Genomic DNA, 16,324 nt, shown 5'->3' with positions numbered 1-16,324 from the left:
GGGCTTGGGTTCATTTCAGCTTCAGAATCTGCTTCTCCCCCGGCTATTACCTGGTTGGGTTCTGCAAGCCTGGGCTTTTAGCTGCTTCCTGTGCTCACAGAGCTGAGGCAAGGAGAGGGCAGGAGCAGCCAGAGCTGCATTAACAGTTGTGCTGATGCACACCCAGCATCTGCAGGGGCTGCAGCCCTCGCAGGGCCCTTGCCCCGCCAAGCTGATCATGTTCCAAGGATCACAGGCACTGCACAACACCCACCTGGCTCCAAAGATGTCTTTCTTCGCCAGATCAATGCCAGAAACCACCTTCACCCTGAGGACGCGAGACTCCTCCTGCGACAAAAAAAGAAAGTGGGTTTAATGGTTATTATTCAGGTCACTTTGAAGATCAACAGTTGGCAAGAGGCTAACAGATAGTGGGAGTCTCTCCTAGGGAGGATTTGGAAAAGAACCACCTCTTGGAAGGCTTATCTGAATCCAACCATGAGGAATATTCGACTCCAGTCAGAGCTGTTAAGAGTTCAACAAAGGCAGAGTAAGAGTAGATAACAGTAATAACATCACAGCAGTAACACTGTAACAATAACAGCAATAAAAGTAGAAGAGGATTTGCTGAACAGGGCCATTTCACATCCTAAGTGATCCGTATGCCACAAATTCATTCTGCATTGACACTAAAGGTCTTCAAACACAAGGGAAAATATTCATAACATTTTAGTTATGAGAGATGTCTGTGGTGTAAAAAACAAGGATGCACGGTTAAAATAAATCCTTAAAATGAGTTTTTTACGCCTGTCTCACCACCTTGGTGTATGTGGAGAGCTCAAAACCAGTGTTCAGTGACAGATGGCAAGGCCTGCAGATGCACATCACTGGAGCATCAGCCTGATGCTCAGTTTATCACTTCATTACATGAAGCGCCTGAGGAACATCAGTAAAAATGGCCTTTTTTTTACTTTATTTTTTCCCCCTGCTTGAGCGACACAAAGAGGTCACCAAAATGAAACCTGGAAAGTCTTCTACAGAAACAGGTTCTGCAGTCCCCCATATCAGCGATACCTTCTCTTCTTTGATAAGCCTCCCAGAGCTGCAAGATACCGGATTCAATTACAGTAACTTGAGACTCCGTTCCTTGAAGCTGGTTCAGAAAACAATCACACTTTCCCACAGGTTTCTCCTGGTCTGTTTGCTTTAGGCAGCTGAAAGCCAGACACAGCTTTGTCAGCTGTCTTGGCATGGATTTTTCCAACTGAGAGGAAGGTCAGGACCAGCTCCGAAGAAAAGCCATACCTGGGCAGCCAAACTCACCCCTCTGGAAGGAGGAACGGACAGGGGATCAGAAAACAACAGTCCCATTGAACCTGTCTGGAGGACAAGTTCCACCCTGGCACATGTCCTGCCTGAGGAACAGGGCTGCCGTAAAACAACACTTGAGACTGAAATCCTTCCTGTAAACCTGTGGTTTGGTATTCTCCCCAGCAGCACTTAACACTGCAAGGTAGTTTCTAATTAAGGGAACAGGATTTTTTTTTCCCCAAAAGAGCCCAAAGATTACCTGAGAGATGAACAAAACAGCATGTGAAAAAGAACAATTCAGTGGACTCACATTAGTGGATATTGAAGTTTTTTCCCATGTACCATGTGCCTGGTTTTCTAGAGGGCTTTTAATATACAAAAGGCAATGAACTTGCAAATTGTGATCAAGATAATTCATTCAATAAGAGAAGACAGTATAGAAAAACCCAAGCAGAAACCCAGACTGTTCGGACCTCACTGAGGTAGAACTAGAGGAGAAGTTGCCATAGCTGTTTCTAGATTAACAGTGCTACTCAGATTCCCTCTAACAAAGTCCAACACCGACTTTGCTAGAGTGGCATCTTCTTCCTGCACTGAGGGCACTTCTGCATATTAGCTGATTCAAAAGAAATCAAAGAAAAACAAAACCAAATGAACAAACAACCCCCCCCCCACCATCTTTAAAAGAGAAAACAAGGCAAGAGGAGGTCCCACTACTGGAGGATCCCTAAATCAGTTTTGCAAGATACAAAAGATGATGCTCCAGGTGATCTAAATAGATTCTCAAAAACACACCTGAAGGGTCGCATCCCACTTTAAGTAGCCCAGAAGCTATGATCCTGTTCCCTCCTGCGAGGAGGCGCTCAGCCTCTGCTCAGTATTCCAATTTAACAAGCAGAACAAGAGCTTTTGCAAATGTTTGTTCCAATTTTCATATGCATGAAATATGTATACATATATATGTAATGTTAAAAAAAAAATTTAAACCACCTCAATTAGTGATAAGGTCTACCATATGTACCATATGTATTAACTTTTGCTGGCTCCTTGTGTCCCCAATTTCTTCCTTTATCTCCAAGTGTGCTGTGTCTAGGTAAAAAAGGAGTTAAATTATTACAGCAACAGCGAGGTGATCTCACCTCATTGTCTACCAAAAAATCAGGTAAAGGATTGCTTGGCTGGGCACAGCCTGAGACTCACAGAGCACCAATTACCTGATGCAGGTTTCCACACAGCCCTCTCTGTACAAGAAAATTGGGATTTTTTTCATTTTTTTTGTACACCCAGGGCACAATGACAGAGAGTAGCCAAGACAAGATCACTAACCACAGAAAAATTCTGAGCAAGAAGACCCAGGATCCAAACCCCAAATAATAAAGTGATCCCCAGCACAAGCAGAGAATGGGATAAGGAGACAGATTTGGAGGATTAAGAAAAAGCAGGGAACTGACACAGGGCAGACAGTGAGGCTGAAGGATAACAAACATACAGCTGGAGTCCTAATTTGCAAGTAAACAAACGAGCAAGCAAAGCAGGGCAACAAGGCTGATCAGAGACACAGCACAGCTCTGCGGGACTCGTGTCAGGGAAGCAGCTACACACACCACAGGAGCAGCGCGCCGAGGGAAATGAGGGCCTCCTCCAGCACCTGTGGCAGCACCATGGAACGACCATGGGCACCCTGCCCCAAGCATCAGATGCAAAGTGAAAGTTGATGAGGGACGAGTCCCTGACTGGAGCAAGATGGTTCTCCTGTTGGACTCTAAAAAAGCATTTGCTTAATTAGCCCAGCCATATCTTAAAAAGGAAAGAGATTCCAGAAGCAATGGCGTAACCCTGAGTTCTCTCAGCTGAACAGCTTCAGGTCCCACATGAGCTGACACTGCTGAGCACACACTCAGCCTCAAACTGTCCAGACCATGACCTGATCCACACAAAAGCCGCAGAGCACAATTTACTGGCAGTTAAGTATCCTGACTGAAAGACTTCCATCAGTGATCAATCACCTAACATTCTTAAAATGCAATTTCCCAACACAAACTCCCATTTTCTGGCAACAGTATCCAATATCCCTTTGAGTCAGCAAGCAGCAGAGGCAACTGCACGCTCCAGGACACAATCTTGGGGTACTCCTTCCCCTTCTCCTGCACCCAAGAGACCAGCACCCACCCTCATCTGCTTATCATCCCACCCCATCCTTCCATAAGCAGCCAAATTTTCCTCCTTGCAACATCACAGAGGCAGGAAACGGCGAGCTGGGAACAGTTAATGGAAGACAAGGCTTCAGAAGTCACTTGCCACTTGAGATGCCATTTGTCAAGGAAGAATCTTTGGTTCTGCTCAGAGTTGAAATTATATAGCAGAAAGAAATACTTGTGGTGAGATTAAACTGTATTCACCTTCTGTGCAGGAAGTGAACACCTGACTCTGCAATTTTTGTATTCCTGAATTCCCTGTGTTTTGTAAAGCACATATCCTAAGCAGCTTTTTGAAGCACAGTTTGAAAGAGAAGTTCAGCTCACCCCACAGAGATATTTTTCTATCCTATTTCAACCTTGCCTGTAGCATTCTGAGCCTGGAAAGGGGCTCCAGGTGCTGCCATTCCCTACTCTGGGTGGCTCCTGCTTCCAGAGGCCAGGCTGTGCTCTGTGCAGCCCCAGAACTGATGCTGCAGTTCCATTCCTGCCTCGCTCGGGTTTGGCGCCTACAACGCAGAACACAACCAGGAATTCCAAGCAGTGCTGTCCCAAGCACTGCGATTCAATCCACTGGTGAGGCTGCTGGGAACGCGAGGCTGTGTTGCAGGTGGGGATGGCCATGGGGCTGTGAGCATTTCGGCAGCTCCACGTGCACATTCCAGCAGCTCTCCCTGCCCATGCTCCTGTCCTGCCCCCAAACACAGCCTCCCCAGGTGCTGCAGCAGCCTGCCCTGAAGGGCCTGGTTACCTATTAGTGCTGAGCTCCACTGCTCCCCACGTCCACGCTGACTTCTACTTTGTCCAATCATTAACGTGAAGTTTGCGTATTCTTGCCTTCCCAAAACATGTCAAAGGTTACAGAGTTCTCCTCTTTGCTGAAGGATAACCTCTACACAGGTTGTGTTCTCTTAGCTGCAGTTCCCAGTGCCGTTTCAGAGGACTTGGCTTACTTAGGTGGAACTAAGCTGTAGAACTGGAAGCCTATTATAGATCAAAACCCAGACTTCATCAACAGTGAACAAACCTCAATTCACCTCAGAAAATATGAAGGAACACAGATTCATTTCCAGATTTAGGAGACTTTTGTATGTATATTTATCTGTACAATTCACATTTTGTTAATTCTTTGTTAAACACACATCACATTCACTTTCTCCAGCTGCTCTGAAAAGCCAAGTAATTTCTAACACCCCTTAAAACACTCACAAAAAGAAAACTTACTAAGTCCTGCCCTTGGATCAGTAAAATATCCTGGAGCTGGGGAGTTTAGAGAAGAGTTGTGACAGCAGAAGAGAAAGAACACAGGCCAAACACAGTGTCCCAAGCTGCCTTCTCCCCCACCGGCAGGGTCAAATGCTGCCCGTTCAAAGGGTGATCCAGGAGATGCAGCTCAGCCCACACCAGCTGAACCCACATGGAAGTGCTGTAAAACCAACCTGAACAAGCTTTGGAATACGCATCTGTATGTTCTAAATGCACACTGAAAGAAAGCCACAGCAATCCAGTCTGGTGTAAGAAGGAAAGCTGCAGATGTCAACTTCCAACAGGACAGACAATCCCATGACACATGTAGCGTACGCATTAAGAGAACAGCCTAAAATAACAATCGATGGGGGTATAAAATTAGAAGGTTGACTCGTTTCAATGAACGGACAAGTGTGAAAGGCACAACGGCTGGATCAATGCAAGCCGATATTTGAACAGCTGCCATTCAGACCAGGAAGATTAAACATTTAACGTGTTTTTCCAAAGCTATATAAAACTGCCTCCGAGTCAAGCACCCCAAGACGGGCAGATTTATTCTCCTATTTCCTGAGGCGCACGCAGCCGCAGCCAGCCCGTGTGGGATGCCAGGCTGTCACCTGGCAGCAGAGCACACCCCGCTGTCACGCCGCGGCCCTCACGAGCTGCACTTACCGCGGGACCCCCACGCCGAGAGCTCCGCCAGGCACCGCCGCTCGCCCGCCGCCTCCGCCCGCGCACGCGGAAGTTCAGCTGACAGAGGCAATAAATGACCATCACCAAGGCAACAAGGGGAAAGGCCAGCGAGCTTGGGTTTCACCTGGAGAGAACTTCGCCTGAGCCACAGTGGGGGAGTGTTGGTTGGGTTCAGTTTGGCTTTTTTTCCCCCTTCTCTCTGTGTAGAGACATTTTTGATTCCAACCCATGATAGGCTTCAGCAAGGTAAATTTCCACTGACTGTGAGGAGAGAAACCAGATCCCACTGGAATGTTACCTGCACGCAGACTCTGTGAATCTGGTTTTACCCACTGAGCACCTCATCTCTAGTTTTATTATATCTGAAAGTTTGCAAAACATAACATATTAAAAAAGATAACAGATCTTTAACTCAGTGTTTTGGTGGCAAAACAAATCCGAATGGAAAAGACAACAAACCTTTAGTTCAATGTTTTAACTGTGGCACTTCTGGTTCCCTGAATAAAAACCCACACACACGCAGTCACGCGAACATGCACTGCTCTTAATTCTCCACATTTGCAGGGGGAAAAAAATCAACCAGGATCTGTAGTTCCAAAGTAAAATAAAGTATGCATCATCTACTTAAGGGCCAGTGTTGGCCACAGCAAGCCTAAAAACCATGTGAGGCTTCTCCTAAATCTCCCAGCAACTGAAACCAAGTTCAATGGCAGAAAAGTTGAGCTGATTCTTACTTTGATTTGTTGGCAGATTAAACCAATCCACATACGGCTGAGTGAAAAAACTGTGCTCTAGGAAGCTATTCCACATCAACTTCCTGCACAGAGTATTCCCAAATTGGTTTACCTTGTTCTGACTGGGTCCTCCCTAACATCAAACCATGCTGGGCAGCCCAAGAGGGAGAACCCAAGTGGGGTGCTCTGTCTGGTGGGCTGTCACCATCACGCCCAGGGAAGGCAGCTGAGAGCACCCCAAGGAAACAGCTTGATCTCTGATGACATCACAGGGACTTTCTGAAGGCCATAGCAACACAATGTAGTAAGTCTCACTATAATTCTTGCAATATCTTACTAATCTTGAAATTGTCAGTGGCAATTTTGCCAACAGTGTTTGATAAAATCTCAGTTGTGCAATGCAAACAAAACCATGCACCAGGGCTATGACCCGCATCTCCACTCTCCTCTGCAAGTTCAGCAAAGGAAAACAAAGTTAAAAGGTCACTTGGTTACAACTTATCTGGCTCAAGCAGGGACATTAAAATCTCCTTTCAGACGCTTCACCACAAGCAGCCTGGAAACCCAGCTCAGAACTCTGTCCTTGCAAGTGCTCGCCACACTCCCCCTCCAAGAGTAAATCAAACTGTGCCTTTTCTTACCCACGGACTTCTCAACCCTTGCTGGAGGATGCAATGTGTTTGTAAAAAACCCATTATTTTCTCCACAGGAGACTGCAAAACTAGAGCAACTAAACCTAAAAGCTTTTGGAGGAAAGAAGGCTGTGCAGCTTGGATCAGAAAGACCCTCCTGGCTACAATGCATTGGTCAGTTCATGGAGCATACATGGTCCTCCAGAGTACTCCTGGCTGAGCAAGGATTCTCACGCAGCGGGAATCAAAAGATGAAGCAAACACCAGAAGGCATAAAAAGAACTGCAGAGTTTGGAGAACTACGGTATTCATAAGCTCATACAACAGAAAAATATTAAATGTTTTACAATAGTGATTTAGGTCCTATTTCTAGGACTTCAGACCTCTAAAGAAGGAGGACTGTATTCATGTTTTCCTTGGCTGGAATAACACAGTCAGCAGAAAAAAAAAACACTAGGCAGAATTTCATCACGACACAAGTTTATCTTAGAGGGACACTATCATGATGCTGCTCTCCCACGGGGACAAACCAGCAGAAAAGAGCACACAAAACTGGAATGAGCAAGTTAAAACACAGACATCAGGAGCGGTGGATGGGGATCAAAGGTACCTGCACATCAGTGACAGTGTGTGGGACCAGGACTCCAGATGCCCAGTCCAATGCTAAAAGCACACTATTAACAGGTTCAAACCACAGTACTGCCCTCAGGAAAATCTGCCTACAAGGTATTTTTACCGCATATTTTAAAAAACTAAGTGTTCCAAGTGAATTGTGATCTATTTTAATAGAAACCCACTGAACTCCACACAGTTAGATATACTTGAGCCATTTTAGAAAGCGTGTTGAACCAGGCCACCTGTGAGCTTTGGAAATACCTAAGAAGATGCAAAAGAACTTTAATTTAATGGACTTGCTGTACCACACAAGACTTTAGTCTCCTTATTTAACTTTTAGAGCTATTTATATCACTCATTAAAAGAATTCATGTAAGCAAAGCATTGTTTTCTGCACAACCTTGTTGACTGAGCTCTCCAGTGTCTCATGCAGGAATCACAGAATCATTACGCTTGGGTGAGACCTCCAAAATCACCAAGTTCAACCTTCAACCCAATATCACAATGCCCACTAACACCCTAGTTAGTGGCAGGAGGGTATATTTGCTGAATTATCTGTACATGCCTTGCATTTGGAGTCTAGGAAGTTCTCTTCCCAAAGGAAACCTTTATCTGCTTTCTTTTCTCTGGACAAGAGAAGTGTTTAATCTTTGGTGGGAGAAGAGAAATGGAAAAGCATTTCATACATGTTGCTATTAAAAACCTGAACAAAGCTTTGACTAGGAGTAAGTAGTGCACTTGCAGCAACCTGTGACCTGACAGTGACTCTCCTATATGAACTTAGCTTTAAAAATGAAAAAAAACCATGAAACCACCCCAAAAAACCACACTCAATCTTAATATTGCATGAGACACCAGCACCAAGACCATCTGCATCCAAACTGAACATTAACTGTGAATTTCAACAGAGAATTCCTGAAGAAAAATCTGACAGAACTCCATCTCCTTCCCTTTGGATATAGAGAAACCAAACTGATTAATTACAACCTCAAGGTTTTATTTAAACAAGTACCCCACTTTCTGACATGCACAAAGCACCATAAAACAAAGGAATGATGATTCTGTGTAAGATGACAACAGGACACTGGTCCTGACACTGGCAAAAGAACAAGGCAGGTTGGTTTAATTTCAAATCCTCATTATCCTCAGGTTAGGACCCACACTGATCCATTACTTTTCAGCAGTACTTCAAAACTTATTAGGCAAAAGAGAACCGCTAAAAATCCATGTTCCCCAGTGGATGTCTGACAACCACGTCCAGTAAAGAGAAAGGGTCTGAATTCCCAATTAGCAGCCTGCAGTAAGGACCCACAGAAGAACCAGACAGGAGGACTTGCTTTCAAAGCAGTTGCTCTAGCACAACACAAAAGTTTTTACCTTTCACTGAATCAACCTCTGTGGATACAATATTGCTGCTAGCAACAATTTTCTTGCTTGTTTCAAAGCCCGTGGGATACTTTTCTCTCTCAAGAAGAGATTAGCAGAAGTTCTATAAACTATGAACACTTGCAACCTTGTAGAACTATGTTTATGGTACAGTAGAAAAATATTTTGACAATGGATGTTTAGGATTTCTAGCCAATCCACCCAGGGGTGGCTGATCCTTTGTCCAATTAGACTATGAAGAAAAAAAGTCTATGAAAGAGTTTGCAAAATAATTAAATACATCGATCTTGCTGCACAATTCCTGCCTGTTGGATCTCTCCTCTCCTCCCCACGGCTGCAGGATACAGTAATAAACCTCTGATACACTTGTATTTTAATTATTTTTTTTTAAAAATCATTAAACATCTTGAACTGGTGTTTCTTGATCTCATGAAATGCACTAGGGCCCTAACATTCAAACTTCTTAAAAGTGAAAAATTACACCTTACACTTAATACAATCCTCTTCATTTTTCCTATGTGAAATGGCACACAAATCCAGTGTAACACTGTATTTTAGACTATCAGTTCCCACAAAAATCCACTGATTTATCCAAGAGCCTCCATCAGTACACAGCAGACATAACTTCAAAGAGCCTCCCAGAAAGAATGAGGTCAGATGAAGTTCTGGAGGATTCTATCACCTCTATCTCAGAGTGTGCTGCCAGACAGCAATTTAGACCAGGACACGAATGGGAAGGCAGTATTTGCAAATTTAAATAATAATAACACTACAAATGACAATGAGAAGACTTGAAAGCAGATAAAAGTGGAATTCCCAGAAAAATTACTTCAAAACAATTGTGGCTGGGAAACAGGCAGGTGGGAGAATATGAAGCTCAGGTTTCTCCTGAATGCAGTGATGTGCTCGGCTCCAAACAGATCCATGCCAGTGAAAGCTGCTCTGCCAAGGGCCAGCTCTGGCTGGTGCTAGGAGTGCCCACCTGTATCTGGGCTCTGCTACCCTCCTGCCTGGCAAAAGCATCACCCACAACAGCACCAAATTCCTACTAACTCCAGCTTTACTGGTATAAACTGAATTTGCAGATACTCCCATCATTGCATCACCGCTCAAAACCACACGGGAGGCTCACCAGGCTGGCGAGTCTGGGGCAATTTATTGACTGTGAACTGCACAGGGAAAGCCATGGAGCTGGAATAAGGTCTGGTTAACCCTTCACGTATACCACTGTGCTTATGTTCAGGGGAAAAAATAAGGAAGCTTAGCTGATGCTTCTGCACTTGGCTGTTACTCATTGGAATGACTGTCTCGGGCTGTGCCACAACAGCAACAACTCCAGGTACATCTCTGGACTGTTTAAAATAAGGCCAGAGAGCAAGTGTCACACATACTCTGCACTACCTGACCACGAGCCACCAGGGCCCAGGACAACCAGAACCAGTGTGATTTCAGCCCTGTGACTTTGCTTCCCATCTCCACACTGGCAGGCACAAGTTCCCCACTTGCCATCTGATGGTGGCGACTGGGCTGGAAGTTACAATGTCTGTGTGCATGGCCCAAGCAGCACCAGGCAGCAGGGCTCAAATTGTGTCACAATTTTGTTAGACACTTGGAGATGGACTTTGGTTTGGTTTGCAGAGTTTTGTGCTTGGTTTGTTCCTGATTGTGGGGTTTGTTTTTTTGTTAGATTCGCTGTGTCTGAAGATCAGGATCATACATTTCAATAAGTCATAGGAAGAGGTTTATCTATAGTTTTTCACAGTGGAAGGGCAGTATGAGAAGAGAATCTCTAAAGGATGCTCTTCCCTCTTGGAGGAAATAAACCCGCTTTTTGATGATCACTTGTTCCTTTTCTGGAAAAGGAGGAAGACGCTCAGCAGACAAACTTGAACTCACCTACATTCCTGTAGTGGCCACACAACCCTGATACAGCCAAAGCACACCCCCACCACCACGCCCGAATTCGGCAGCAATGTTACTCTGGTTAATAATATTCCCAACTCAAGGCCAGGCTGGGCGGGGCTTTAAGCAACCTGGTCTAGTGGAAGGAAGGCGTAGCAGAGCAAGCAAAGATCCTGTATCAAACAGCGGAGGTTTAGCTGCATTCACTCCAGTAGCCCAACTAGTTGCCAACAGATCATGCAAACATGTTTACGTAACCACAATCTATATTCTTGTTAGATATTTAATGATTCCAGACCATAAACAGTCAGTGGCTGCACTGTTTAATGACAAAACACACATTCAATAAAACTGTAATCCAACAATAAACTGTGATTGGAAGCTCATTTCTAACCCAGATAACTCCAGGGATTGATTCCACGGCACACACCCACAGCCCAGAGCTGCACCACTGCCTCTTTCACCTGGAGAAAGACAGGACAGGGAGCTGCTTCAACAGGCTTTGCTGGAAAAACCTTGACAGCAGGAAAACTACACCAACTGACAAGAAAATGCCAGTGTGACTCTTAAAACCTGAAATACCTCTGAACTTCTTCAGTCTCAGAAAGACACAAGGCTCGGGTACCCTGGGTGACGGACACTCAGCCAGCTGGGACGTGCCAGACTGGGAGAAGAGCTTGCCAGAGGGAAGAGCTGGTTACATTGCAATTACTTTGGGATACCAGAACCCACATGTCACCTCTCAACAGCCCACAGAGTGTCTGATGTGAGCCACTGCTCTTGTTACTGCTCTACAGACTGGGAAAAACAGATTTACTTGTGTGAGACTGCCTCAATGGGCAAAGGGTGCTGGGGGCAGAAGCAGAAAAAGCTGAGGGAGGTGGGTTTGCCCAGACTGGAGAAGGCAGTAACTCTTAATTCCTATGGATCACAGCCTGACATCTGCAGGGAAGTCAGCCTGTACTTTTCACTTTTTAGCTGCTGTAATAGCTTACCTGCAGTAGCTTAAGCTCAGAGCAGAAGTCAGGAATGTCAGTTTTCACAGAGACACTTCAATTTCTGACACAGTTTGTTTTGTTGCATGAATCATCCTATTATCCAACCATAAATTAAATTAGAACTTCCAGCTCTTGGCTGCAGTTAATAATTAATGTTACTGTATGAGTTTCCAACCTCCCCTGGTAAAGAAATTCTTCCAAACACATTAACATTTCAGTGAGTGGTGTTGTCAGTCGCTCCAGCAGTTCACTCCTTTGGCCTCTCTTCTTCATCTTGAGCAAGTTCCTTTTTTTAAAAGAATAACAAGTCACAGCCTCTAGCAGTACCTCTTCTCCATTAAGGCTTTGCTCCCCAAGCATTTCTTATTTGGGGGAAGAATCACTCCATTACAGCCTCTGCCCAGAACAGGGGAGAAAAAACAGCCACTCAAACCAGTGCAGAGGCCAAGTTAAGGGGGAAGGCATCTACTCTCACCAGAAACATCTCATGTCAGGCTTTTGGATCCTGGTTGTAGTCCTACTGTTTCCAACCTACTTACACTCCATGTTCTACCTCCTTCTCCCCCTTCCTTTCCTGCTGGCTTTACAAACACAGCAGCCCTTGACAAAGATTTGACTCTCTTTGTTCATTATGGGTATTTATTTGTCATCTAAATGGATAGCCTAGAGCTAGCAGGCTCTTTCTCCTGAGAACTATGGTGTCTCACAAAGAAAGAGAAAACCGTTCAGTTACTAATCCAGGCTTAAGGCTGACTAGATTTGGGCAATTCAGCAGGAACAAACACAGCCCCTCCTGGCTGGAAGGACAAATCCCACAGTGGACGTCTTCTTCACTCCTTCTCCAGTGCATCCACTGACATACAGGGATAGGTTATGAACAGTCAAAGATGAGAACAGAATTTAAGGTGGTATGAAAAATAACCGGAGGAAAAAAAAAAAAAATTAACAAGAATATGCCCAATGCAGGAGACTGAGTAATTCTGCTGCAGAAGTTCTCTCCTAAGCATACATGCATTGAAGGTGCTTTTCAGGAGGAAGAAAAGTAGGTACTATCTTAATTTAAAGGCTTTTTTTCTTTTAATGGAATATGCTTATCTTTTACACTCTGTAAAAGAACAGACTCTAAAGAAAAACAAATACTGTGATAGCGATACTGAGTGCTTTTTTGACTTGTATCAGTAATTTCTGTACATATATTGATGGTGGAAGGCCTGGAAAGGTTTTAGGGGGGGTTGGGGTGTTGTTTGCATCAGTTTTTGGATTTGGGGTGGCTGTTTGTTTTGGTTTTTAGTTGTATTAATTGCTTATGGGGAATTCCTTCAAAATTTGTGAAATTCTATCAATAAATGGATTGTTGCTGGACCAAGCTCAGAGGTTAGCTCAGTCACTTGTTCCCAGAATGGTACTTGACACTGACTAGACTAAGAAACACTCATTAAAATATTCGCCACTCATTATCTAAAACAAAGGCTGCACTTTGTGTCCTGCCAGGCATTCTGGATGCAAACTGGGGCTCAACGCCCCAAACAAAAGGCACATTCACAATCCATGTTTTGCAGAAGTGCTGCAATAGGGTCAGTCATTCAGCATCCCAAAGCAGGACCTTGTCCTGGGGAAGCACAGATGCATGTTCCTCAAAGAGGCAGAAAAGGAAGGGAGCAGAGGGCACAGCAATGCTGAATTCCTCAGGCAAGTTATAGGCAATGGATCAGCTTCCACAGCAATCAGTTGCATAAAGAAATTATTGCTTCTACCTGCTTATTCTTGACCCTGTACCACATTGCTACCGGCAGAGATGATGAGGTACACACAGGGCTGGTTGCTCCTGACACCACAAGGACTTCTAGAGAGCTCAGTCAACAACCTCGGGAACAAAGAACGCGATTTTTCTTCCAAGACCACAAATGCATATTACAGTGACTGAAGTACAGTAGTGAAGAGCTCTTGGGACCACACAAATTAACAAAAGTCTGAAGAACAAACTCGGTTTCCTCCAGGCAGGTTTAAGTGAAGTCACATCCCCTTCTAGAAGTAACAAGATGATCTACACAAAGTCCAGTTTTGCTTCTAAATGGTGACCATGCTGTACAAAGCAAAGGGAGAGAACCAGCTTGGAGCTGCAGAGCCCAAACTGCAATGGTACAGAACTGACTCCTTTAACAGGCTCCCAATGGAGCTCCACAGCAACATACAACGTTAGACATTCCGTGCCATGGTATTTGTCCTGTATGCAAGCTCATACTGCAGCTGCTTATACTGAATACAGCAAAACCTGCTCCAAAGATCAGGTAACAGCTCCAGAAAACACAAATGCTGGTAAGGAACTTGTGACACTAAGAAAAGTGCTGAAGTGGTCATCAAGAAGCAAAGTTGACAGACACAGCAATGCCCTGAGGGCAACTAAATCAAACCAAACCATCACACTGGGGTCAGCAGTTTGGTTTATGAAGACTTAAGTCTGTGTTAAAGCACAAGACCCAAAATATGAATGAGGGTGGCTGTGTTGAGATTTATTCAGCAAGCAGAAAGTTCAATGCAAAAAAGGGAAAAAACCCCAACCCTCCTGGAATTGCTGTGGCTTCCGGGTAACGTCACACAATTGCTATAGCATGCAGGTAACTCCCCATTCCCTGCTGAATGTCACCCAAAGAGCAGCATTCTCCCAGTTCAGAGAGTGTGTTGAGGGAGAGAACCAGCCCCACACACACAGACAGCACCACTGAGGCAAAGTCTGTTTTCCAAGTGTGCTAAGCTCCCCTCTCATCCCAAGCTCTGCAAAGAACATGAGTGAGCACAGAGTATGCTCTTGCAGGGCCTTGGCAGTGCCTCCTAACCCAAAGAATCAGCCTGGCATGCTGGACTAGCTAATATCTGCTGAATCCCAGCTTGCATTCCAACACAGGCTGCAGACACAACAGGAGTGGCTCCAGCCCTGGGCAAGGAAAAGGAAAAGGCAGCAACTTGCGTGGCACAAATCGCAGCCCGCTTTGTCAAGAAGCAGCCTGAAAGTAACTGGCCTTGAGAAACAGCCTGCCAAGGAACAACTGTATGGAACAGGTATCCTGCAGAGGGATTTATTCTCTCTTCCCAAGCATTTTCATAATGAGAAAAAAAAACCCACAAACGCCCAAAACTCCAATACCCAGACAAACAAAGGAACTCAGAGTGATGCTAGAGGAAAAGTACCAGTTCCTCCCATGTAACCAATAATCGCCGAGAGCTACCACTAAACCAGAGTAAGCTGGAATAATGAAAGATTCTCACAATTAGTCTTTCCCAACTCACTGCTTGAATGCAAAAGGGTAATTTGTATTTAATAATTAGAGTGCTGGCCAGCCCAGCAGACACCTTCACTGGCACATAAAGCCTACTATGTAATTTGGTACTATCTTCTGATAGGAATATCCAATCTTTCTGCATCCATAGCAGCAAAGTGCTCTCTCTTCCAACACTCCTAGCCCTCAAACAGTGATCTGGACATCTTCTTTCCTCATCCAGCCTTCCCTAAAAACTACAAGTAAGGTCACAAAACTGTAAAAAACAGTAAATCAATGTACTCCCTGTCCTATGCCATCATGTACCTCCTGCCTCTAAAGCACCTTTCAAGCACTGAAAGCATTTATGGAATATTAGGGAGGAGAGGGGGAAGGGGAGCTTCTCCATGAAAAAGCTTTTCAGAGGTGATCACACAGTGCAGGTTGTCCTCTGTCTCAATTACCTACAATCCTGTCTTTCCATCTGACTGGAAGACTCTAGATTTCTCAGAAAAAAAAATCTCCTTAGTGTCATTGAAACAGCAAGGATGTTCCAGTCTGAGAGGCATCACTCCAAGGACTGACAAGGCATTAATGGCAAGTTTGACAGTGTAGAAGGGCTTAAACCTCTCCTGAAAACTGCAGGGAGTACCACCTCTACCTAAGACAGGAAGAGCACAGACTGCAACCAGAGATCACAGATTAAATCCAAAGGTCAAGAATTTCCCCCATTGCTGGGCACAAGCCCCTCACAGCAAAGACCACCATGCTGGCCCTTCAGCCTCTGCTCACTCTTGAGTTTAACACTGAGCCCCAGGGACATGAGTGAGAAGACAATAGGCAGCAGAACCAAGACCACCAACCAAATCCACAGGAAGGAAAAACCAAGTGTCTCAGATGAATAAGCTGTTGCTAGGCAAACACAAGAGCCAGGTGAATGCCAGAGCAAGATGAATTCAGGAAGTCCCCTTAGATAAGATCTGTGAACAGCTTTTTCCATACAGCAGTCCCAGATTTTCAGACATACCACACTCACAGGGAACACACACAAAATGTGTGTTCCTCCTGACCAGCTCTCTTCCCCACACAACCTGTCTGGACCAAAGGCCACCTGTGGGAGGCAGGGAGCTCCTGCCAGCTCTGGCCTCCAGGACAGGGACAGGGACAGTGCCTTGGGGTGAGCCCATCCCCATGGCAGCCCCAGCCCCGGGGGCCAACACCCCAGAGATAAGCCAGCAGGAGATGCCTTGGGGAGCTGAGCCAGCCCCAGGACACAGCTGGAACCTGTCTGACCTCCTGACGGCAGCTACTCCAGGTCACACATCCAGCAACACTTGCGTGACGACCCTGGCATCTACCAGCCCTGGCGTGCGATTC

The 16,324-nt window shown here is 45.2% G+C and overlaps 1 protein-coding gene across 2 annotated transcripts in view; it reads right to left on the bottom strand.

Annotated features, from left to right (window-relative positions):
• LOC309585200 (E3 ubiquitin-protein ligase NEDD4-like) overlaps nucleotides 1–16,324 on the bottom strand; it is a 103,778-nt gene that overhangs the window by 74,496 nt on the left and 12,958 nt on the right. For both annotated transcript variants that reach the window (XM_082301752.1, XM_082301753.1), the window contains exon 2: nucleotides 254–327. In XM_082301752.1, the coding sequence (XP_082157878.1) occupies nucleotides 254–327 (74 nt within the window). The remainder of the gene's footprint in view (nucleotides 1–253; nucleotides 328–16,324) is intronic.

Source organism: Coloeus monedula, assembly GCF_965178545.1.
Source record: "Coloeus monedula genome assembly, chromosome: Z".
NCBI lineage: Eukaryota > Metazoa > Chordata > Aves > Passeriformes > Corvidae > Coloeus > Coloeus monedula.
This window is presented reverse-complemented; position numbering and strand designations above follow the sequence as displayed.